General features: G+C 48.2%; 5 protein-coding genes across 5 annotated transcripts; 3 read left to right on the top strand and 2 right to left on the bottom strand.

Annotated features, from left to right (window-relative positions):
- Window positions 1-250: 250 nt before the first annotated feature.
- On the bottom strand, window positions 251-12,049 carry PGRI_031630 (Acyl transferase/acyl hydrolase/lysophospholipase; the record flags this gene model as incomplete). Its single annotated transcript, XM_040790876.1, has 1 exon — window positions 251-12,049. The coding sequence occupies one exon, from the start codon at window positions 12,047-12,049 to the stop codon at window positions 251-253; it is 11,799 nt and encodes a 3,932-aa protein (XP_040647829.1).
- A 978-nt stretch (window positions 12,050-13,027) lies between these two features.
- PGRI_031620 (Aromatic prenyltransferase, DMATS type) lies at window positions 13,028-14,379 on the top strand (the record flags this gene model as incomplete). Its single annotated transcript, XM_040790875.1, has 2 exons — window positions 13,028-14,169; window positions 14,232-14,379. 2 exons carry the CDS (start codon window positions 13,028-13,030, stop codon window positions 14,377-14,379), a joined length of 1,290 nt encoding a protein of 429 aa, XP_040647828.1.
- A 1,614-nt stretch (window positions 14,380-15,993) lies between these two features.
- Window positions 15,994-17,364, top strand: PGRI_031610 (amine oxidase, flavin-containing superfamily; the record flags this gene model as incomplete). The annotated part of the gene is made up of 1 exon (XM_040790874.1): window positions 15,994-17,364. One exon carries the CDS (start codon window positions 15,994-15,996, stop codon window positions 17,362-17,364), a length of 1,371 nt encoding a protein of 456 aa, XP_040647827.1.
- Window positions 17,365-18,491: 1,127 nt separating this feature from the next.
- Window positions 18,492-20,128, bottom strand: PGRI_031600 (cytochrome P450; the record flags this gene model as incomplete). The annotated part of the gene is made up of 3 exons (XM_040790873.1): window positions 18,492-19,427; window positions 19,481-19,954; window positions 20,012-20,128. The coding sequence occupies 3 exons, from the start codon at window positions 20,126-20,128 to the stop codon at window positions 18,492-18,494; spliced, it is 1,527 nt and encodes a 508-aa protein (XP_040647826.1).
- A 976-nt stretch (window positions 20,129-21,104) lies between these two features.
- On the top strand, window positions 21,105-24,796 carry PGRI_031590 (Major facilitator superfamily domain, general substrate transporter; the record flags this gene model as incomplete). Its single annotated transcript, XM_040790872.1, has 8 exons — window positions 21,105-21,146; window positions 21,204-21,353; window positions 21,405-22,259; window positions 22,314-22,606; window positions 23,099-23,105; window positions 23,170-23,856; window positions 23,911-24,136; window positions 24,192-24,796. The coding sequence occupies 8 exons, from the start codon at window positions 21,105-21,107 to the stop codon at window positions 24,794-24,796; spliced, it is 2,865 nt and encodes a 954-aa protein (XP_040647825.1).
- Between the last annotated feature and the right edge of the window lie 73 nt (window positions 24,797-24,869).

Genomic DNA, 24,869 nt, shown 5'->3' with positions numbered 1-24,869 from the left:
GTGATCATCCTATCTCTACAAAGTATATATTGCTCCTTGCCAGGTCATTCAAGTGTGTGTTATCATTTCAGTAGGCAAATATTTATGTAGTAACAGAAACACCTTATAGAACAAAAGGAGATAGTCCTCTATAGTATGTTCTAAGATTGGGTTGTCAATATTAAATATTTCAGACAACCAAGAAATAGCAAGTTCAATTTGGTGGACAATACTGAGCTATAAATACAGGAATGCCGACACTTACTTCCATTTACTCTCCATGCTGCGAGCCCAAATAAGGGAAGAACATCGTCTCCGTATTCTCAGCCACAGCTTCTAGAAAACTTGGAATAAGTGGTTCAATCCCTAGTTCAAGCGCCCGCGTGCTCCAATCCCTCAGACTAAGTTCCCCAAAAGGTCGACTATGCACTCTTTCCATGTATTCCCTGAAGCTCTTCACGGAGACCTTATCATGGCTGGAGTGGTGACGGAAAACAACAGAGGAAAGACGATTGTCGATGCCGTCCATCACCTGTGTGGCTATTTCGTCTGCAATAATCTCCACTTTCTGGAAGTCCAGATAACCATCCATATTCGTCATTTGCGGTGTTGCTCCCATAATATTCGAATAACGCAACATAGAGTTAAGGGCATCCTGGTGTGGTGCATTGTCCCCAATGGGGGTACAGGGTCGGTGAATGCAGACAGGCAGCCCAGTGTGTTGTGCGTAGCGCTCTAGGAAGGCCTCGCTTGCCCATTTGGTAGCTGTCAGCCCCTCAGAACCATCGGCGGGGGGAGGATGGGAGGACACAGACACCGGTCCCAAAGCTGCGTTTCCAGTAAGAAGAATGACCCGGGGCGAGGAGATGTAGTGCAGAGGAATCTGGGCCTGATGGCAGAAACGAGCAAGGAAGTGGGTGGAAAGCAGGTTGGGGGTCCGCAGTGAATTATAGAAGTTTAGACAATGGCCGTTTGAGCCGGCGTGGATGACAACATCGATGCAGGATAGCAGCATTGTGTGATCTGCCGTGGACAACCCTAGGGCTGAATCGAGGAGACTTCCATAGTGAACAATGACTTTATCACTGCCGGTGATAGAGTCCTCATGTCCCTTCTCAACCGCGATGCAGTGGACTTTGCTGACCAGAGAGTTTTCCACCAGGGCTTGCACAAGTACACTTCCCAAAAAGCCGGTCGATCCGGTAAGGAGAATCTCACACCCAGTAGATGCAGACCGGCGTGATACAGGCGCGGTCTTTGCACTGTTCAGAAGTTCTTCTGGGATGAGCGTTTCCTCAAACCAGTTGACTGACTTCGAGGGAGATTTTGCTTTCTCCGTGGTTATTTTGATGGCCATGCTGGATAATGTGCTTGCACCATACAATTCACGAATGGTGATCGATACCCCAATGGATGTGCGAATCGCGCTTTGCAATTTGACAAGCAAGAGTGAGTTCCCACCTACCATGAAAAAGTCTGTGTCGGGCTGGATCTGCGGGTTATTGGGGAGAATGCCCTGCCATAGCAATTTGAGCTCGCCCTCCCCCAATGTCAGACGACTGGATGGCAGCGGCAGTGGCTTTGGGATGGCACTCTCGAATGGGCGACTCTCGATAGCTTTGCGATCAATCTTCCCGTTGGCGTTCCTGGGTAGAGATTCCAAGCAGACAATCCTTGCGGGGCACATGTATTGTGGGAGGGGTAGACTGCTCGCAAGTATCTGGAGGTCGGCCTCACTAGCGGTCTGCCCGGGAACCAGTGCGACATAGGCAACGAGGATTTGAGAATCGCCTTCGCCCTTTGTACATACAACGGCTGATGATAGCAAACCAGATGCGGAGGTGACTAACGTAGAGGCAACATCTTCGAGATCGATGCGAAGTCCTCGCAGCTTAATCTCCGTGTTTCCGTCCATGCGACCCATATGAATGAGCGAACCATCCTCCAGAAGACAACCCTTGTCGCCAGTGCAGTACATTCGAGTCCAGCCTCGGGCAATGTCATCAGGTGTTGCGAAGGGATCGTCATGGAACTTGAGTTTGGTTTGCTCTTTGTCCAAATATCCCAAGGCAATGCCAATACCGCCCGCACAGACCTCACCAGGGACTCCGATGTCCACTGGGTTGTGATCTTTATCAAGCACATAAAGGGAAGTGTTAGCGATTGCCTTTCCAACACTTCGTGCGGTTTCAACCTGCGACACTGTCATTGTCTCGAAGGTAGTGCAAGCAGAAATCTCTGTTAGACCGTAGGAGTCCTGAACAATAGGGCAGTTCGTCCCAAGCTGAGCGAATTCCAGCTTCAAGCGATCTGTGAAAGGCTCACCACCCAAGCAAGCATATTTCCATAGGGTGTACCCCTTCATATGCTCGCGTGCATGCTGTAGGATGGCAAGATACTCGGAAGGTGTAGCGAGCGTGAATGTCACCTTATGTTTGCGGATGAATTTGGCAATCTCGATGGGGTCACCGCGTGCTGTTTGAGGAACAATAACAAGCTTACCCCCGTTCATAACGGCATTGAGAGTCTGCGCAAGACCCATGTCGAATCCGATTGAGCTCTGTTGCAAAACAACAACTCGGCTGTCGAGTGCCAGTTCTTTCTCTTTGGCGGCAAGATAGTTAATGAACCCGATTTGCGGCAGGAGAACGCCTTTGGGCTTTCCCGTTGAGCCACTCGTGTAAAGCAAAACTGATGGTGCAGCCCCACTACTTCTGTCTTGTACAGGAGTGTTCGGATCCCCACCAACTTCTTCAACATTCAGAACGGAAGCGGCACCTAGTGCCAGGGCTCTTTCGCATGTTGATGATGAACAAAGTATTATACTTGCCCCGGAGTCCTTGATCATAACCGTGTGTCTTGCCGTGGGAATGCTGAGGTCAAGGGGAAGGTGAACGGCACCAACCACGAGAACAGCGAGCATGCTCGCCACTGCGGCGAGTGATGGTTGGCACAGAATCCCGACAACATCCCCTCTAGCAATTCCTTCTTCAAGAAGGACATTGGCAATGCGGTTAGTATGCGCCCCGAGCTGCGCATAGGTAAACTCTCCAGATTCCTGCACTATGGCCACCTTGCTTCCGAAAGCTTTCAACATGTTCTCAAACCTTTTAGATAGAGTCGTCGGCCATCCATTATCCAATCGTGGGCCTCGTCGAATAGATAGTTTTCTTCCATCAATTGTGGGCGAGGGAGGAATTGGAATCCTTGCAGGCAATAGGGTATTGCAGGAGAAGGAATCAATCAAATCAGCATATGTGTCCAGGATTGATTCGGCGGCTTCACGTGTGTAAATATAATCACGGCAGGTTACTTCCAAGATGCAAGTACCAGATTCAGTGGGAGTGATGTGGAATGAAATATCGTACGGTGGATTACCCATGGCGCTTTGCTCATAATTAAGCTCGAAGTCTGCCACAGACATTTTGGTGATTTCACCAACGCGGTAGTTCATCGCCACTTGGAAGATTGGAGTGTGGGAAGAAGCCCGTTGAATTTTGAGAGTGTCCACAATGACACTGGAGGGCACAGAAGAGTTTGAAAGTGCAAGTAAAGCCTTTTTGGATGTTTTCTGGTAGACGTTCGCAAAAGTGTCCTCCTGGGCGACAGCAACCTGAACAGGCACTACATTCACAAAGTAGCCTATGGTATTGGCGAACTGTCGCTGTTTGCGGTTTGCGTCGCCTATGCCGATGCAAATATTTTCCACGTTCAACAATCTGGCAAGAAGAACGTTGAGTGTCGCCAGGAAAAAGTGGAAGGATGTTCCTCGAAGGCCAACACTTGTCTTCTTAATCTTGTCCACTGTGATTTTACCTATCTCCCGCCTCATCGTATGCGCCGTGTAATCATCGATTGGCACTCGTTGTTTGATTTTGGCAAATGGAAGGAGAGGCATGACGGCTGGTAACGGGGACAACTCACGCTTCCAATAATCGAGTTCTTGGGTGAAGGTGCCATCTCGGATAGCACGATTCTGAATTACAGAGTAATCGATGTATTGGACAGCACTGGTGGGCGGAGTTCCCAGTTCATAGAAAGATTTCAAATCGCGTAGGAAAACGGACCAGCTGACACCATCCATGATGATGTGATGATAGGCGAATATCACGGTGTGCTGCTCTGATCCAACAGACACCACGGTGACTTGGAACGTCTCACCTTCCTCCAACCGCCAGTTGAGGGATGCAGCATTTTCAAATTCCCGCGATACAGTGGCAGTATCTAATGTCTCAATATGGCGGAAGAATGGCAGAGGTTCATTCATAACCGCCTGGAGCAACTGGCCACGGACAGGGTCTGCGAAGAATGCGGTGCGCAGCATCTCATGCCAAGAAACAGTCTGAGAGAGAGCTCGCTCAAACCTCGCAAGCTGGAAGTTCCCCTTGACCTCATACGAGATAACAACATTGTACTGCGATGGATCTTTCATGTAGCTTCCTCCAAGCCAAATCAGTGACTGATAGGGCGACATCTCCTCGACTCGTTGGTATTTCTGAGAAATTGGTGAACTTGAGGACTTGGCATATGTAACCTGGAGAGTGTTGGAAACGCTTGTGGATGTCTCTGAGTCACCTAGTTCAGACTGCGTCGTTTCGGCAGAGCTGCTGGGGCCAAGCTTTGACCCAGAGGTCTGTGAATTTGAGCTCTCAGTTGACCCTACAGGCTGTTGTCCGACACTATCTTGTGCTGCCGAATCCAGTAAGTGTGTTACAGCGCTGTCACAGAGCTCGAATGTAGTGAATTCCAAAATATTGGACGCTGGAATATGGAAGCTTAGCTCTTGGAAGAACCAATCTGCGATCTCAACAGCCAACAAAGAATCGAACCCAAGATCGATGAGTGGCTTATGGGTGTCCAGCGTGTTTGGAGAAAGATGTAGCATAGACTGAACTTTTGCCGAGAGTCTTTGTTCAAGAATGTGGAAAGCGTGATCCTTGGACTTGGAGTTGTCCAGTTGCTCAATCACACTTGAATTCGGCGATATACTTTGCTGCTGTTGCTCATCTGGTGCCGTGTCTTTAGTCACGAAGTGTGACAGGAAGGGATCTGAGCACCAGGGAATGTTTGGGTCACTGGCAGATTTCTTGAATTGCTGGAGTCCAAGTACAATTTCCGGGCTACCTGCAGAGTCACAGGAACTGGAAACGATTGCCTCTGCAAAGGAGTGATGAATATCTGGCTCGGACAATGGAGCATATCCGAGCTTCGCCATGCGCTGAATGTTATGTTTGCTTTGCCTTGCCATATAACCCAGATCAACGACCATGCCCATGTATATCACCGAGGCTGCCAATCCTTTCTTCCTCCGCTGTTCAACCAAACCAGGTATGGAGAGACTATCAGCGGGGAGGTTCAACCACCGCGATGTTCCCATGACAGTACCAAGAGTGGATACAACAACGAAGAAGTCCAAGGTGGGCTGAGAGAAAAATTCGTCGAGATATGCTACTCCTTGGACAGCTGCAGCCGATGGGTTACTCGAGTCATCAACCTTATCCTCAGATGGATTGGGGGAGAGGCCCATTAAAGCATAACACACGCCGGCAACAGGTGGCATGGTGCGGGTGACCGTTTTGCAAACCTCTAAAACGGAATCACGGCTGGAGAAGTCCGCTTTCATCACTTTCACATCTGCCCCAAGAGCTGAGATCTCCTCTAGCGATGCTTGACTAATCTGTGTGTTCCTACCGATCAGAGCGAAGTTTCGTGCCCCATTTCTTGCCATCCATGAGAGAAGGGATGATACAGGTGACATTGTCATGTCAACCATGCAGTAGGTCTTGGATGACGAGAACAAGGCACTGGGGTCTAAAGGCTGGATCTGAACAGCTAGAGGGCTTGAATGAGTCCAGTCTATCATTGTAGTATAGCTGTACGTGGAATCTGGTGATCCATCCAGCTGCTCCAGACCAAGAATGTTGGTAGACCCCCGAGGTAGAGTGTGCAGGTTGGTTTTAGCGTCACTGAGGGAATCCATAATCATCTTTCTTCGGTTCGCTGACTGGCGGAATAGGTCGAAGATGTTTTGTCGGGCATTTTCGTATAGCTTGACAAGAATGGTTCGCAGGCTATCATCACAAGATGTTGACAGGTCAAAGAAGCAAGACACATCCTTCGGCAAAACATCCTCCACATCTTGGCGAGATGCCCGTGGGTGGATTGATATTGTTCCAGGGGCGGACTTTTTGAGGCCTGATGTCACAAAATAAGTACGTCGGCGTTGCCCAGCATGAGATGTTTTGATGGCCGTGATAAGGATATCGGACGCAGAATATATAAGAATAGACCCTTCATCATGTGTCGAAGTTGCTATCAAGCTTGCGAGGATGTAGCTAGCCGTAGCTTGGAATAACTCTGGAGTCAAATGATCAGTGTTGAAAATACATGTCTCGGATGGGTTTGCCTCAATAGCAGAAGTGGCGTTGTTGGAAAAGCCGATTGCAGTGCGTTTGTCCTGGGTGGTACCCAGCCACAAGAAGAATGCCTTTGAAATTTCTTTGAAGAGAGGAATGGACAACCTTGTCTTAACGGGAATAGACCCTCCAGCCCCTTTAGGAGTTTGAGAAGATTGCAAACACAAACGGCCAGCGGGGCCCACTTTGATCTCCACGGGGTGCTGATTAACGTCGATCTTTTGAAACACCTGTCGTCGTCCGGCATTATACCTTTCATTTCTTTCATGATCCTTGACAAGGCGTGGAATGCGAATGTTCTCACCGTCAAAATGGATTTCTAATTCATTCACCCACAGCCTATCCTTCTCAGTGAGCCATGGGAGACGAGACCACGAGAGACGAAGGAAGACCTCGACCACGGTTGAATGCAGAGAAGCGCTGACCTCTGCCACGTCCAAGAATTGCAAATTGACATCTGGCGTTCTCGATTTGATTGAGCGCCCCACGCTCATAGTCATATTTGCCTGTGATAGCTCTGACAGACGTCCGGCCGTGAGCCAGAGGACGCACTTGGATTTCCTGAATAACGCCTGCAATGCCTGCAATCTGTGCTGGGTATTTGCGCCTGAGAAAAATGGGTTGTCTAGCTCTGTTGCGGAGATGACCGAGGTATCTTCTGAAAGACGAGACGTGTCCAAGCTTTCGATGTCATCAATGATCTTGATCGCAGTTCCAGGAGAGCGAAGGGAATTTTTGAGGCTGTGTACTAAGCGAGACACCGGCAATGTTGCTCCCCCAATGATGACCACCTGCCCTGTCACTGGAACTGGGCTCATCAAGATCGACGGTTCCCGAAGCATCATCATACAGTCATCCACAGCTTGGGAAACGATCAAGTTGAAACAGTGCTTGTCTGAACGTCCCACGTCTTGGGATATCCCATTCACACCAGCAAATCCATTCAACCGTAGAACTTTATCCCATTCAACTGCTGAAACGGGCCGCCTTTGCTCGTGCCCCTCCCACCACTCAGGTATGAGACCCATAACAGAAAGCGGTGTTGCCATCTGGTCAGCACGATCAATGAAAATGAGATATCCACCAGGCTTTAGCAGTGATCGGATGTGCTGAAGGCCTTTCGTTGATGCGTGTGCTGCATGGAGAACGTTGGCCACAATCACAAGGTCATAAGCCTCGGCTTCAAATCCTTGATCGACGACATCGGTTTCGATTTCCATTACCTGGAAGGATATGCGGTGGGCAGTCTCAGAAATCGTTTTAGCAGCCTTCTCAGCAAGTTCTGAAGACGCGTCGGTTAAACAGTAAGAAGAATATGCATCGCCGGCGACTTTCAGTATTTTGTTCGTGACTATCCCGGTCCCAGCGCCAACCTCAAGTATGTTCATCCGAGGATGCTTGTGTACAATGCGCTTGATGACGTCGCATATGCTCTTGTGCATGGGAGCAAAGATGACTTCATCCAAGCACAAGTTCTCGAGCGGGTACTTATTCAAAACTTCCATTGCATCAATCTCCCGGCGTAGGATTGCTGGCAGAAGCGGTCCAAGGTGGTTAATGAGGTCACACTCGGCCTTTCCAGCGATCATCCTTTCAGACATGCCAGTGATGTATTGTTCCGAATCGTCGAGCCACTGGGGTTTCAAGACAGGGTGCCGATTGTCTTTGACAGCATCAACAACACGCTTAACTTCAGAGTAAAACAGTTGATGGTGGTTCAGGAGGTCCGGAACCTCGGATGGATCGATCTCACACAGCATACGTTGGAAGTAGAACAAGGCCGATCTCTCCATCGTCTCTACCGCCTCCTCCTCATCTGTGTCAGGGCTCGTCTGATTTATTTGTATAGAGCCGAGGGATGGGTCGATTCCCCACACTGTATGCGAGAAAATATTCCGATCGTCCAAAGGACTCGGCTCTTCCACAGATCTGAAAGCTAACCCCTCCACTTGGACCATTGTGTGTCCATCTGGATGAAAAAGTGAGACATTACCCTCGATCAGAGTGGCGTTCGACTCTGTCACGGAAGTATCAATGTCAAATTTGACAACCTCCCCAACGGGATATCGCGAATGACTCGGGTTGATAAACAGGCGCGAGATTTCCATGGGAATAAATGGGGTCCGGGTGGTGTTGCTGAATGGCGACGAGAAGGCCCCCATGGTTGATTGGAATGCGACCTCCAGGGCAACAGGGTGGAACAAGTAATCCGAGGACAGCGTTCCCTCCGTCCAGGAGGCGGAAGCTTTGGCATGGTTTAATTTCCGGCTCATGGAATCAATGCCCCTGAATAGGCCAGTGTATTCAAGCCCCACTGACTGCAATAGCTCATAGAAATTGGCAGGATCAACAAGTGTAAGATTCTGTCGCTTGGATTTCCTAGCTGGTAGCTCATCCACGTTGGAGACACCAAAGTGAAGAATAACTCGCGCAGTACACATTCGCTCCAACGTTGTACTATCAGCTGGGCAGATTTCACAGGTGAAATTGGCTACGAGTCGGGCCTGTGAATGACTTTCGACACCAGGATGCGGAGTGCTGAGTGTGGTGATACACTCAGTCCCTATACTTCCATCTTCCAATGTGATGCTCTTCACAATTCTTAGATCCTGTATCTCCACGAGCGCAAGGGGCCTTTCCGCAGCCAAAGCAGCAGCTGTTTCCAATGCAAGACTAACATAACCGGCAGCGGGAAAGACAACCCTTCCGATGTGTTTGTTGCCGTGCAGCCAGGGGATCTCATTCAAGTGAAGGATATTTCTCCAGCGCATGTTGCTTTCTGAATCATCGGGAGCCCGTCGGCCCAACAGCGGATGTGGGCGTGGATCCCTGAGTCGATACCTTCGCGAGATTCGGGATTCTCTCCAGTGTGACCTGCTGTGGTCCCATGAGTATGTCGGCAAGTCCTTGACCATCCTTGGTGCTTTGTGGTTGCACGCTCTATAGTACCGGTCTAGGTTGACACATTGGGGTCCGAAATGCTGCCACATGAAGCCCACAGCTAACGAGGCAGCCTTCATGTCATCAACTCCACGCTGGAGCAATGACAGATATGGAACCTTCTGGGCTAGAACGACATCCAAGGTCTGCAAGACAGGGCTTTTGAGAGCAGGGTGCGGTCCAACTTCAATGCACAGACTAAATTTGCCTTCGTTCAAAAGACACTGCTCAACTGCCTGGGAGAAACGCACAGGTTTCAACATGTTGTCAACCCAGTATTGACCGGTCAATGCTGATAGGTCCCCAGTCAGGAAGCCGGCATTATCTTGCACGCTTGAAATCCAGGTACAATTTATCTTTGGTGGTTGGACATGTATATTACATGCCCTCAATGATTCCAAATACGCATCAGCATAAGGGTTCATATGATGTGAATGGTACGCTACTTCAACCTTGAGGATTCTGGCAAATATCTTCTTCTGGTCAAAATGCTGTTTGGCTTCATTGATTGCGTCGTAGTCTCCAGACAAAGTTATGCTAGCCGGTCCGTTGCTCGCGGCGACCACAAGTCGGCCGAAGAACGATGACTGGTTGCAGAAAGCAACTGCATCTTTGAAGGTGATACCAACTGCCATCATACCGCCGACCTGGTCCCCACCAGAGGCCCTGGGTACCTTTACGTGCAGTCCACGGTAATAGGCAATCTTGATGGCATCCTTAGCGGAAATGACCCCCGCCGCATATGCTGCTGCAATCTCTCCCGAGGAATGGCCAACGACAACGTCAAGATGGATGCCAGCAGCAGAAAGAAGATCACAGACTGCAATCTCAATGGCGGTTGTCAGTGGCTGGCTTAACTCTGCTTCTGACAGGCGGGAGGAGGCCACGTCGGCCATAAGCTCTTCTTTAAGGGACCATGATGGTCCATCGGACAGGTCAGCTAGACCGCGCTCACAGCGGTTGATGGAGTCATGAAATGTTGGGGACGATAGAATGAGTGACCGCCCCATAGCTGCCCACTGAGCGCCTTGGCCTGTGAACACACCAAGGATTCGGCATGGTTCGCTTTGATTCCTTCTGCTGAAAGTTCCAGCCTCGCTGTACGAGCTGCATTCTCGTTCTGTGACTGCTTTGTCTATTGCTTCGAGGAGTTCCCCATGACTGTCTGCAGTGAATGACTGTTTAAGTGAGAACGAGCTTTTCTTGGTACTGAGTACCCACGCAAGGTCATTGAGATTAACTGATGGGTTCAACTTGATGTAGCTCGCCACACTTTTGATATTTCCCAGCAAGGATGATTTGGATTGGGCGGAGAAGACGAAAGGCCCCGATGTCGCGTATTCTCTTGCGGTTTTCTCTTCGCAAAGGGTTCGACGGGAACTAAGCGAGGGAGCTGAGTAGCTTTCAACGATGGCGTGTGCGTTTGTTCCTCCAAAACCGAATGAATTTACACTGGCACGCAACGGGCTGCCAGGAGCCACTGGAGGCCAACGGAAGTTCTTTGTTGGAATTAGAAGATGATCATAAAATGGTTCGATATTAGGGTTGAGTTTGTTGAAGTGCAGATTCGCAGTTACGGTCTGGTTTCTGATGCACGCCACAGTTTTCAAAAGACCGGCGAGGCCAGCACAGCCCTCCAGGTGTCCGACAACTGTCTTGATAGATCCAACAAACAGTTTGTCTTCTTGGTTTCTCGCAGGTGAAGCTTTATCAGGGAAGAACGCCTTCTGGATTGCCTCGGCTTCGACAGGGTCGCCGGCAAGTGTACCAGTTCCATGACATTCGAAGTATTGACAGCGGTCGTTGACCGGATCCAGACCACTGTTGGCGTATGTCTGTTTGATCAAGGCTGCTTGGGCCTCAGCATCTGGCATAGTGATGCCGGGAGAACGGCCATCAGAGTTCACCAGCGTCTCCCGAACAATGGCCTCGATCTCATCGCCATCTGCGAGAGCTTGACCTAAGGTCTTCAGAACCACAGCGGCGCATCCTTCGCCACGAGCGTAACCATCAGCATTTTGGTCCCACATTTGGCATCTCGACGTAGGCGATAACATATGAAGCTTGGATTCACCGATGTAGGTGTCCGGGTCTAGTATCAAGTTCACTCCGCCTACAATCGCGATGTTTGATTCACCGTTGCGTAGACATTGGACTGCCTGGTGCAATGCCACAAGCGAGCTGGAGCAGGCAGTGTTAATGGACATGGACGGCCCTTTCAAATTAAAACAATAGGAGATTCTGTTCGCCAAGATGCTGGGCGCGGTACCGGTGGCATGCCACCGACCGATGGTGTCTAGATCCCGTGTTTGGATATCATGAAAATCCGACGTCATGACACCCACGAAGACAGCCGTTGAAGATCCTTGCATTTGTTCCAGTGTATATCCCGCTCTTTCGAACGCTTCGTACGTTGTCTCTAAGAGAATCCTTTGTTGTGGGTCCATTCCGTCCGCTTCGGCGGGATTGATATTGAAGAACGAAGCATCAAACTTCTGATGGTTGTCATCGAGGAGATATGATTTATTCGCGACGTTTGTACTGCCATGGTGCTCTCCATTTGGGTGGTAGAAGCTTGAAAGGTTCAATTTGTCGTCATCGAATTCAGACAGTACATCAGTCGGGTTGCGTAGAAGTTCCCATAGCTTCGCTGGCGAGCTGGCGCTACCTGGAAAACGGCAGGCAGTGCCTACGATGGCAATGGGTTCTTTCATCGAAGATGACTTTGTGGTTGAACTAATCATACCTCGCAGCACGGTCACGAAGAACTAGTTATGGAAGTATACAAATGACAAGATCTAATGAGAGAGTATGTGCCGCGAAAAGAAGGATGATCTGGGCTGCTGCACACTGCGTGTAATAATATAGATAACCTACTCAGGTATCCACAAATCAAATGTCAAATAGTACTCTGTTCTATCGCCATAACCCACCCGCGGACTTCCATTCAACACCATGTACGGAGTAAGCTCGGGATACGCACCCATGTGCCTTCTCCCTTCACCAACCACTATATCAATTTACAAGGTGAGGGAGAATAAACCTAGCTACATCAGGTTAATGCGGTGATAATCATAATCATGCCGATGGGAGAGATCAGATGCAGGGTTGCAGGTGTACCCACTGCATGTGCATCATTGGCGGAGTCGACATTCCTTCCAGAGTTAGGGTACCCTTACATGGAAGATGCATTGCATGAATTACTATCTCCAATTGACGTTAGTATGTACGAAGTACTCCGTAGCCATTCCAGCGTTTCAAAGCTGAAAATTACAACACCACAGTTTCAACCAACCAGGGGTGTGATAGGGGTGCGTACACGGCGCAGCCTAAACGTGTCTCGCTAGAAAGGAAACGCCAAGAAGGAATGTAGCAAGTATAGGTCCGAGGCTAGCTTATCGTACAGGCTCTAGTCTCACCATATACCCTTGTAAAGCTACCACTCGATCGACATAGGATATAACCAAGCTTGTAAATATGGTTTATTGCTGACTCGCATGATATTGACCTGAAAGATTGTTGTCCGAGCGGTGCAGCGTTGAAAACTGCCTTGCCGCAAACCCTTTTCCTTTTGTTCAAAACTATTATATTGTTGTGTACGACAGATAGTATCGTCCCAAACACCAGTCAGTTCCAAGCCTAAGTGACCGTATCCACACATCCAGGTTCATCCTACAACATAATTGCCCAGTATGACTCGCGAGCAGAACGAGATTCAGACACCACTCCAAGTGTTGAGTCGGAGCTTCAATTTCACCAGCACCGATGAGGCAAAATGGTGGCATAGCACAGCGCCAATGTTTGCAACCTTGATGGAAAAGTCCAGCTACGATGTGCACGCCCAGTACCAATTTCTGTGCCTGCACCGCGAGTTCGTTATCCCAGCACTGGGTCCTTACCCCACCAAGGGGAGCCCTATGCATTGGAAAAGCACGCTGACTCGCTTTGGACTTCCCTTTGAGCTGAGCTACAACTACACAAAATCGCTGGTCCGTTTTGCATTTGAGCCACTGGGTCCGTTGACTGGCACTGAAGAGGACCCATTCAATACCCAACCCATTGGTCAATGTTTGAAGAGGTTCAAAACCGTCCTTCCCAAGCTTGACCTCGAATGGTTTGATCTCTTTATTCGAGAGCTCGTTGTTTCAGATGAGGACATCAAGGTTATTCGCGACAAAAACCTACCGGTTCCCATCTTCAAAACCCAAAACAAACTTGCTGCTGATCTGGCTCCCAATGGTGATATGCTACTCAAAACATACATATATCCCAGGATTAAGGCTATGGCAAACGGTGTTCCCAAGGAACATTTGATGTTTAATGCAATCAGGAAAGCCGACACTTCTGGCAAGCTAGCTGCTCCATTGTCGGTTCTGGAAGAATTCATGGGATCGCGGGAAACTTTAATTGCCCATTTCCTTTCCTGCGATCTTGTAAAGCCATCTGAGTCGCGAATCAAACTCTATTGTTTCGAAACCCAGCTTGACTTCGAGACAATTTCCGGAATCTGGACTTTGGATGGCCGCCGTACGGATCCCGAGACACAGGCAGGTCTAGGCTGGCTGAAGGATCTTTGGGAATTGTTGCCTATTGCCAAGGGACGCGCCACCCTCCCTAATTGCTTCTACGAACTAGGCGAATCGCCGGTGGAGCAACTTCCCTTCATTATCAATTTCGCCCTTTACCCCAACAGAGCACTGCCCGAACCCCAAATCTACTTCCCGGTATTTGGTAACAATGACAAAGCAACTGCTGAAGGGCTTTCGACCTTCTTCGATCGTGTAGGCGTGTCCAGCTTGCCCAAGTTCTACGCCCCCGATTTGGCTGCATACTAGTAAGTCTTCTTGCTTTTATCTCAATCCCACATAACACATCAGTGACCAACAAATCCCACAGCCCAGACCAGGATCTCGCACAGACAACTCATCATCAAGCGTGGGTTTCCTACGCCACCAAGGCAAACAAACCCTACATGAGTGTTTATATGCACAGCTTTGAGGCTATGGGTAAAGGCTTTGGGGCCTTCGGGAAATCGGCCTCTTGACCAAGAGTACTACGGAATGTGTGCACCAAAACGCAACTGGTTCAACACCTAGCGTGCAGGTTCAGCTTTTCATACTCCGTATTCAGCTCTCATGTCACGTAGTACGGTGGGTAAGTACGCCATTATCAACAATGTATCGAAACTTCGCTCGATTCCTCTAATTTTCTCACATTCCTCGTAAATGCTGGCACGCTTAAGATTTGGTCAATTAATCCCTGATCCTTTTAAAAAGAAATCGCATTTGACTGGCGAACTATAATTATCTATTACATGTCCAGGATCTCACTCTTGTACGAGTACTTGTTTACATCTGCTCGTTTTACGGCGGGTTTCCCACCGCAGTAGATAGATCTGCACATTGAGTGGGACTCTGCCAGGAAGGAAAGAAGGAGATCTTTGATCTACGCAATTATTGACCAATACAGTGCTAGTTTCAAGGTCACACAGAGGGATAATAAATTACTGTGAATGGCCGTGAGGGTCAGCTCACGGCCGGTATGGATACACAAGGTTAGACTAACGCCACCCGCAGAACCTGTCGATCCTATAGATGCAACATCGTATTAGCCTTTGCGACAAGAGCCTTCCTTTAAGGCGCACGTGGGCCTTCAGCTATAGAAGATCTGAAATGAGATTACACTATCGACGCCATGGGATTACCACCTACATACTCCACTCCTCCCACCATGTCCGGGCCAGACCTGTAGGTCAGGTGCAGCACGTAGTTACAGGGTTCCAGTTGAACTCCTAGGAGCGTACAAGGCCTAAAATGGCCGCCAAGGGTTTATATATCCCAGCCACAGCGACTCAGGTGTTGAATGTTTGAAGGCATGGCGTATGTGTCATATGCCTTTGGATAAGATCTTCAACTAAACAGGAATGTTTCTCCTGGTTACATTGCAGTGTCAATCAATCGAGGCTGGTTAAAAACAAGAATTTCATTTCCCATGCATACAATGATAGACTAACTCCGTTGCGGTGTCTTTTAAGAGACACCTAGTGAAATGAGATGCATGTGTTCGACTGAGACTCGCATAATGTTGTTGGTATGCATAATGAACTGTACTCTAATGAAGTCTAATGGAGCATACCCAACGGAAATTGCACTTGAATCCAGCCAGCCCTGTTTTCAGCTGGTGGCGATCCCCGAGGGTCTCCGAAGTGGACACCCAGCGGTGCAGCCAGCAGTCGGCGGCATCGCGCCATGTCGACTATGGGCCATTAGAGCCGTTATAGAATTGTCTAGAACCTACTGCCTGACATGTTTGCAATTATACCATATGACTGGTAATTTCCAGACTATTTACTCATTCACCGTGTTGTGATGATATTCCACTGCATGCAGCTTTCCGGATAGCTATGTCATTTCACAATTTGCCATATGCAAGGAACTAATGCCCTGACATACCCAGTAATAGTTGGAGATCCTCACTATGCAGCTGTTGGATTATTGTCTGTCTTGCGGAGACTCACTATTCACCGAATGGACTATCCACGTTTAGATTGTAGAATATATATAGGATAACTACCAGGGCTGTCTAGCATCGGATACGCAGCTGATTGCCCCTTCGCCATCCAGCCGTACTTATTTTTCTTCTTATCCATCCTTCCAAAATGGGTCACACCAGTTTTGGCCTTGGTGGGCTCCTAAGCTTCGCCTTGCTGAACTCCCCTTTTCTACATGCCCAGGCTACCCCTGATGTTATCACTCGCGACGTAGTGATTGTTGGAGGTGGTGCCTCTGGAACATACGCTGGAGTGCGCCTGAAGGAAATGGGTAAAACATTTACCCTCATCGAGCGCAATAGTCTCCTTGGTGGACATGGAGAGACCTTCTATACCAATGACGATAAGCCTATCAACTACGGCGTCGAAGGATATTTCAACAACAGTGTTACCTTGGACTACCTCGCCAAACTCCAAGTTCCGTATGAGCTTCGAGTACCAGCTCCGGCAGAAGATGATTACATCAATTTGAGGACTGGGAAAAAGGTCGACGCACCTGAAGCATCGAAAAATCAGTCGGCTGCGCTTCACCAATGGATGGACTCAATCTCCCAATTCAAATTCCTTGAGGATGGCTCTTACAATTTCCCTGACCCAGTACCAGAGGACCTCCTGCTGCCCTTGCGTGACTTTATCGCCAAGTACAAGCTGGATGATGCGGTGTGGGGAGTCTTCTCCCATGGCTCTGGAAACATTCTCGATATGGCTACCCTTTACGTTATCCAATACATCGGAGTTCCTCATGCCAAGGCATTCTTGAACGGGTACATCCGGCCAAGCCACGGAATCGCCGACCTCTACACAAGAGCCACCAAGGTCATCGGCTCTGACGTCATATTCAACTCCCAAATCTCGCAGGTCGATCGATCTCGGGACGGTGTGAAAGTCGTTGTGCGAAGCTCTGATGGGAAGACTCAGCGCATCCATGCGAAGAAGCTTCTTGTTACCATCCCACCTACCACTCGCCATCTCACCGGTTTCTCTCTGGATAACCGAGAATCCAGCCTTTTCACAAAGTGGCACTACCAATCATACTATGCCGCCCTAATCAATGAAACTGGTATTCCCGATGGCCACAACCTTATCAATATTGATCCCAGTAACCCTTTTTCTGTTCCCTACGAGCCATTCATTTGGCGCGTTGATGCCCAAAGGGTTCCCGGATACCACACCATCAAGCTGGTTGGCAACGAGCAGTTCTCGGAGAAGGACGCTAGGGAACTCCTGGAAAGCAGCATCGAGCGCCTAGGCCAAGTGGGTACATTCCCTGCAACCAAGCCTCGCATTGTTAAATGGGGGGACCACACTCCAGTGACCATGAGCGCTTCGGCCGAGGACATCCGTGCCGGTTTCTACAAGAACTTGTACGCGTTGCAGGGTCATCAAAGTACCTTTTACACAGGAGCTTCGTGGTGTTCCGATTATTCGACTCTCCTCTGGGGATTTACTGAAGACGTGTTGAAGAAAATGTTTTCCTGAGATGTGGGGCGTGACTTTCAAGACAAGGGGGGGGGAAATGAATTGTGTGTCAATAGTACGCAGGTTCACTTAGGGATCCATGCAACTGTCTACAATATACATGGTTCGACTACTCCAACAGATAAAGTCTTTTGTCTAAAACCATGTTCTAGAATTCTAAAAGTAGATTTCATCTAACCATAGCTATATGTGATACGTTGGAGAAAAACTTTTGATTGGACAATCTTCGTTTTGTGGAGTTGCAAACTGTTGAGACCTTGGTGGATCGTGTAGTTAACTACGGAGTTCTCCGTATGGCTATGTCGGATACCAAGGTTGAATTACATTTGACAGGGGGTTATAGAAAACTATCGTACGAGGCATATGTAATTTCATTTGTCATATCTACAGGGCTGTTAACCTCAAATATGTGTTGTCATTTTATATGCCTGCTAGCACGGGCGAGCAAGGGCGCTAATGTATGCACGCCACCAATAATATTTTCAAATAAAATTCAATAAAAAGGCTGGGGGTTACTGGTAGGCAACCTTGAAAGTGATGATTTTAGTTGGATTGGTACAACAGGGTAAAAAGCAAGATTGAAGGATCCCTTCTAGCCCTTGTCGTGACAGGGCTACGCAGCATGAGACTGCATTGAGCGCTGTCTGAGCAAGTTCTTTTCACCCTTGTAGATAATCCCTGAAGGTGATAAATCACAATTGAATCAATAGCATGAGCTAAATATTACACCAGCCCTTACGGACTAAACGCTATGCTGTTATGAGGGCTGCTTGCGAAACTATATATCTGACGGAGCTGATGGTCTTGTACCGTATAGGGTGATAATAACCGAGGATTGCTTTCTACATTGTCTTAAATATATAAAAGAAATGTCGTTAGGTACCAAGACTGAGTAAATTATTACGACATTAACGCCCCCAAGAAACAGCGCATACGTGATGTGGAGGAAAAGTTGTTGGCTGTAGAATCTACGAAAAAGCAGGACGTTTACACCCATAAAAATGTAGCAAACAACCAAACACTATAGTAATTAAAATTGCATTATGCAGAGTCAATATCACTTTTCCAGCGATAAAATGTCAACAAAGCAGCCATCGGGGTGCCTTGAACGGTATTTTGACCCGATTTCACCGTGCCACAGGTACAAATTTGATGTTCAGCGGCTTTGTACTCCAAACATTAAACACAAGTGCTTCCTCCCATCTTTGTGACCCAGGAGTTAATTCCCAATCAAACTCCCAGATCAGACGAGCCAGTACCCAACGAATTTCCAGCCTGGCAAGGTTAGTGGCGATGCAGTTTCGAGGGCCATAGCTGAACGCCTGCATTGCATGGCGATCGTCGTTCTTATACGCGACATCCCCGAGCCATCTTTCGGGTATGTAACTTTCAGGGTCAACAAAATTTTGCTTGGAGTGGTTGATACAGAAGTGTGCGATGCCGACTTGTGTACCCCCAGGGATCCAATGTCCGTCGATAACACCACCGCCGCGAGGAACACGACGGGGAAAGACAGCCGGACCGGGAGGAAAGATTCGCAGCGACTCGTTGATGCACGCATTGAGATATTTGAGTTGATTTGTGGTGACGGAGTTGATGTCATCGGCGCTTGTGAACATGCTACGGATCTCGTCAATCACTTTGCGCTTGGCGTCCGTGTTCTGGGTTAGGAAGTATAAGGTGGCGGAGAGCGCTGTGGCAGTTGTTTCACTGCCAGCTATAATGAGTGTAGAACAGTTGCCGTTGATTTCGTATCGTTCGAGACCATTTTTGGGATCGAAGAGGTTAGTGGTCAGATCCTTGTAGTCGATCTTTCGATCCATTCGATGCTGGACCTTTTCGTCGGTGAACTTGCGGTGGGTGACAAATTTATCCCGCAAGGACTTGGGTACAAACCACATTAAGATGTGGAATGCCCAGGGATAGTACCCTACGGCGTGGGTCATGGCTCGAAGCTTCATTACTTCTAGAATCATTTCTACCCAGGGGTGGTATTGGGAGTTTTCTAGACATCCGTAGGTCTCGCCAAATGCCAGCTCCCCGATCAGGTCAAATGTCGCATACTGATAGTCATATAGGTTAGCTACGGGTCTGTGATGTGGCTCTGGTAGCTTACATTGAACCAAGATGTCATCTCAGGTGTCTTCCCGGCTGCGACCTCAACATGCAGCTTTTCAATTAATAGGTCGATATTTCGTTTAATCACCGGTTCTTGTTCTCTCAATGCCGCGTCTGAGAATCCTTTAGCGAGAAGCCGTCGGTAAAATCGATGGAGCTCGCCATCGACCGTAACAATTGAGTGTGGTGCTGTCGGGCCTTTGTAGAGGGGCGTGGTCTTGTCCATCTCGAGCTTCCCGGGCTGAAGGCCGTAGATATCATCCCATGCGCGGCTGGATGTGAATAGCAACTCATCGGGAGCAATACGCAATATCGGTCCGTATTTCTCATGTGCTTTGGAGAGAGTTGAGACGATGCCTCCCGTGCAGAGTTGGTACGAGTGCCACAAACGGGTCACAGCTGCTAGTTTTGGACCCGGATATTTCGCGAGAGGATGAAACGTGAGGCTATATATTATAGACAGAATGTAATACTAGCAATATCAAGTTAGCCAGTATGATTAGGCCATAGTTAATTCTCATATATATACCGTCGCCCAGCAGAGAAAAAGTGATTTGGCAACCATACCGACTGACAAAGTCTCAAAGGCCGGGTGGTTGGCATTGTTCGTCAGATAGCGTACAAGCCCCTCTACAATGTGTCCCATGTCGACCAGGTCTGGTAGGAAGAAACACAACCCTTAGAGATGGCTTCGAGTAATTGTTGGTATTTTTTGGGGGTGAAAAGGACTAACCGACTAACTGGCTTTGCTGGAAAATGGTAAAAACAAAGATACACACTAGTATTATCGGTTCTGTGAAGAAAGGTGGCAGCATATATACACCGCTTGTGAGTGGTGTGTAACTATAAAGCAGGGGTCAAATGCCTGATCTACACAATGACAACTCGATGCCTTATTCTGGCCTGAGCCTGGTCTGGATTACGAATTTCGAACAGAAAATTAAAAATACCTCCCAGGCTGCTGCATTCCTTAGAAGCACCTTGGCACCTGGGCATGACATAGCTGGAGCCAGCCCTATCGGCCTTCCGCTTTTGGCGGAAAAAGGGGGCTTGTGTCCAAATGATACATCATATATGGTTCGAGTAGTGTGGGAGCGCCCAGGAATCAAGCATTAACAAGGCGTTAAGGCGTCACAACCGTTATTACTTCGTACTCAGAATATAACTAAATCATGGGTTTGACCCCTGGTGCCGAGTTTACACCTTCGCACACCGACGCTATGCATTGATTAATTATGTATACTGTACGGAGGACTCCGTACTTCCACTTGCATAATTTCAGTACACGTCTTGAAAGCAAAAGCAAAATCCAGTTCACTAGTAGCAATTTAGCAGCAGTGCTCCATGCAATGCAACCCCCTCCCGGCAAGCACACACAATCGTGGATGCTAGGGGGTATCGATCCACCCCAGATAGTGACGTGTCATGCATACTGTGAATCTGATCGTTAACCCTGTAGATCCATGATCTACAAGTATCCTTGAGATCTCCCTTATCACAGAGATCATCTCGCCCCCCATTCTCCCCAGTATATATTCGGAATATCGGCTGACTGTACTGTCTGTTGTGTGCCCAATCAAGAAATTTGCAACCTCTATTCCGTATCAATTTCAAAACTCATCATGAAGATCGGGCTCCTTATTTTGCGCCAAGATGTTCAACATGTAAGCGATGCAGACACAATTTTGTATACCTTTGACAAAACTGATATTCTGTTGCAGACACAACAGGGTGGAAGCGCTGTCGATGCCCGTTACTATATCACACATGCCCGCCATGAATTTGAAACTTGTTACATCAGTAAATCAAACGCAGAAGAAGATATCGATGAAATCTGCAGCAATAAATTTGACATGTTCTTAAACTATATGGTTCGTATAGCCAAATGGGAGAGAAGCAATGTTGCTGACCACTCCGAACAGGTGGCCAAGTCGGAAGATGCTGTGAGAGTGGCAGCAATTACCAAGTACCTAGAGGCGAAAGGTGTCCCTCTTCTGAATAACCAAACTGGTGCCGGTGAAGGTGTAAAGAGGTCCGTGGTACGCAATATCAATGGACTGAATCCCACATTTGCCGCAGGCCAAAACTGGCTTTGTCTCGTCATGGATATGGGCCTTGAGACGAAGGTTTTTACACCAGGCCAGCAGGTTTCTGCTCACTGTCTAGATAGAAAAGTCTCGCACCCCGCGTCGGCAAACTTCACGTTAATGACGGACGTGACCTTGAAAGCTGAACTGGAGTCAATTACCTTGGATTTATTTAGGGCAACATGTAGTGGTTTTGCCTGCATTGGGATTGAACTGGTATCACATGGCAATGCTGTATCATTGGAGGGCCGGATCTGCCCTCCTCGAGCATTTAGCCCAAGGGAAGCATCCACATACGAGGACCTAGTGATTGAAAAGGAATTCCCTGGTGGACATATGGCATTTATCGACATGTTAGTCGCTAGCAAGGAAATGCGATCAGGCCAAGATAGTGATCGGAATCGGCATCTCGCCAGTGTTTATGACGGGTTTGCTCCACGCTATTCTGCTGCTCGAGCCAACACCGGACTCAGTCGTATGCAGGAAGACCTGAGCAGAGACTATGATTTCTCTGGGACTGTATTGGATCTTGCGTGTGGGAGTGGTGAGTTCGGAGCCATCCTACATGATAAGGGCATCGCTGCCAAGATCACAGGCAGTGACCTCTCCTCGGGTATGACCCAGTCATCATATATCCAGGATCACTATGAGAAGCCACTGTTGATTGGACCGATGGATGAACTGATCATGGTAAGACCTGAGCCCTCGGTAGACATGTCGGCATGGTTATTAATCTACAAGTAGAGCGTGAATAACTTCGATCATGTTGTTTGTTTTGCGGCATTCCAATTTCTAGACCCAGTTCATCTAACAGCCTTTTTGGCACGGATGTTCATGGTTGCGAAGCGATCTGTGACTGCAATCCATGAGGATCTCACTGAGGCGTACATTGAAAATATGAAAAAGCGAAACGGGGAACTATGTACGAACTTCAATCATGTCTCAACACTAGAGGAGTTTGGTGTTCCTAAGGGTTGGAAACAGGTTCGCATGGAAAGATTCCCCTTGTATGATAACCCGAATCTTGGTGAAACTGTGTACGGATTTGTGATCCGATTCGAAAGACTGTGATTGAGGTTTATTGTGTCGGGGATATATATGTTGCGCAGAGGTGATCAATATCAAAGAGTGTGATAGACTTGAGATATAAACACTTTTTGGTTTTTCTTTTCAAGTTTTGTAACGAATTTGCGTAATTTAAATCATTATTCATTAACGATACTAGGATTTTGGGCTACTATGGATGTATAAACAAGACAAGAAAGCGACCATCTCATCGAAATTGTCCGGTACCCCCTGAAGGATGCATAGAAGGCCTTTTTGGTAACACAAAAATGCCGGTATCCGAGACAAGCTGTAATTTCATACAGAAAGAGCAAGGGATAAAAGTAACCCATGCGAGGAATGTGATTGCCATTAGTACTATTGCTTTCTATAATGCTCTAAGTAGTTGAATGTTCTTGTTTCCCAAATCTGTTCTTGTCGATATATTTTTTAAACCTTTTGGTGTGGCCTCTACTTTTGTGTAGAGACCAGGTCTGTCCACTATATCTCCAAGGTCCATGTAATGATTTAGCTAACATTATTATTCCTGACGAAGTCCAAGATTGCCAAGAATATGGGTTATCAAGAAGATTTGCCAAGCAACAGTCACAATCTAAAGTCCGATGATGAAGAAGCACTCGCAGAAAAAACATCACACTCACCCCTCAACAATACCACCCCCGACCTTGGCTGGGATGGGCCAACAGATCCCGCACGGCCAGTTAACTGGTCAAAGACGAAGAAATGGCTGAATATGTTCAGTATCGCCTATCTCACTTTTCTCACACCTTTGACGTCTTCCATTGTTGCACCGGCGCAGGGACTCGTGCTGAAAGAGTTCCATACAACGAACAAGACTTTGTCATCATTCGTCGTCTCGATATATCTAGTAGGGTTTGCCATCGGGCCGCTCTTTCTCGCTCCCCTCTCGGAAATGTACGGTCGACTGCGCATATATCAGATTGGCACCTTGATATTTGTTATTTGGAATGTTGCTGGCGCTTTGGCACCCAACATCGGCGCTCTGTTAGTCTTTCGCCTTTTTGCAGGAATTTCGGGTAGCAGCCCAGTCACCCTAGGTGCAGGATCTGTCGCGGATATGTTCATCCGGGAAGAGAGAGGAGCAGCCCTATCGATATATGGTCTCGGTCCGCTCCTAGGTCCTGTAATTGGTCCAATCGCAGGAGGCTATCTCTCACAAGCCCAAGGCTGGCGATGGGTATTCTGGCTGCTTGCCATTGTGGTGAGTACCATAACTTTTGTCATCAGAACAGATACTGACTCAGTTTCCATTTAGTCGGGTGTCGCCGTCATTATGGTGTCTATCTTTCAATCCGAGACTTACGAGCCCGTTCTTCTACGACGACGTGTGACTAGAATCCGAAAAGAAATGGGGAATCCAGATATAATCTCTGGACAGGATCTGAAGGTGGATTCCAGGAAGCTTTTTATTCAGGCGATTTCCAGGCCAACAAAGATACTTCTCCTCACACCAAATGCGGCCTTATTCTCGCTGTATACTGGTAAGCCGGATTACCCTTAGGACGAAGAATGGAACTTAATTGTTTGGTACAACAGGAATTGTTTTCGGCTACCTCTACCTCCTTTTTACGACAGTCACCGATCTATACCAAACAACGTACAATTTCAGTCAAGGCGCCACTGGACTCGTTTTTATCGGCATTGGTGTCGGATCCCTAGTCGGATTAACATTTTTCGGGGCCTTGTCAGATAAAATCCAAAACCACCTCATAGCAAAAAACAACGGCCAAGCCGAGCCAGAATTTCGTCTTCCGATTCTCATCCTAGCAAGCTTCCTGCTCCCGATCGGTCTGTTCTGGTATGGCTGGTCCGCTTATATGCATGCCCATTGGATTATGCCGATCATCGGGCTGGGCTGGATTGGCTGCGGGATTATCGCCACCCTCATGCCCATCCAAGCATATCTGATTGACGCCTTCGGCGAATACGCGGCCTCCGCTGTCGCGGCGAATACGGTTGTGCGGTCTTTAGTAGGTGCTTTCTTGCCGCTTGCTGGACCTTCGATGTATGCGGCGTTGGGGCAGGGGTGGGGCAACTCGTTGCTTGGGTTTATTGCGTTGTGCATGCTACCTGTTCCCGTTGTGTTTTATATTTATGGAAAGCGGATTCGGATGAGTCCACGTTCTCAAATATCTCTGTGATATTAAGGCGTGATTGTGAGTAATGCTAGAAGAAGAAATGAGGAAGATTACCTGCGGAGAGGAAACTATAGAC

This window comes from Penicillium griseofulvum (assembly GCF_001561935.1).
Source record: "Penicillium griseofulvum strain PG3 chromosome Unknown contig_80, whole genome shotgun sequence".
NCBI lineage: Eukaryota > Fungi > Ascomycota > Eurotiomycetes > Eurotiales > Aspergillaceae > Penicillium > Penicillium griseofulvum.
Note: the sequence above shows the minus strand (reverse complement) of the source record. Positions and strands in the feature narration are given on the sequence as shown.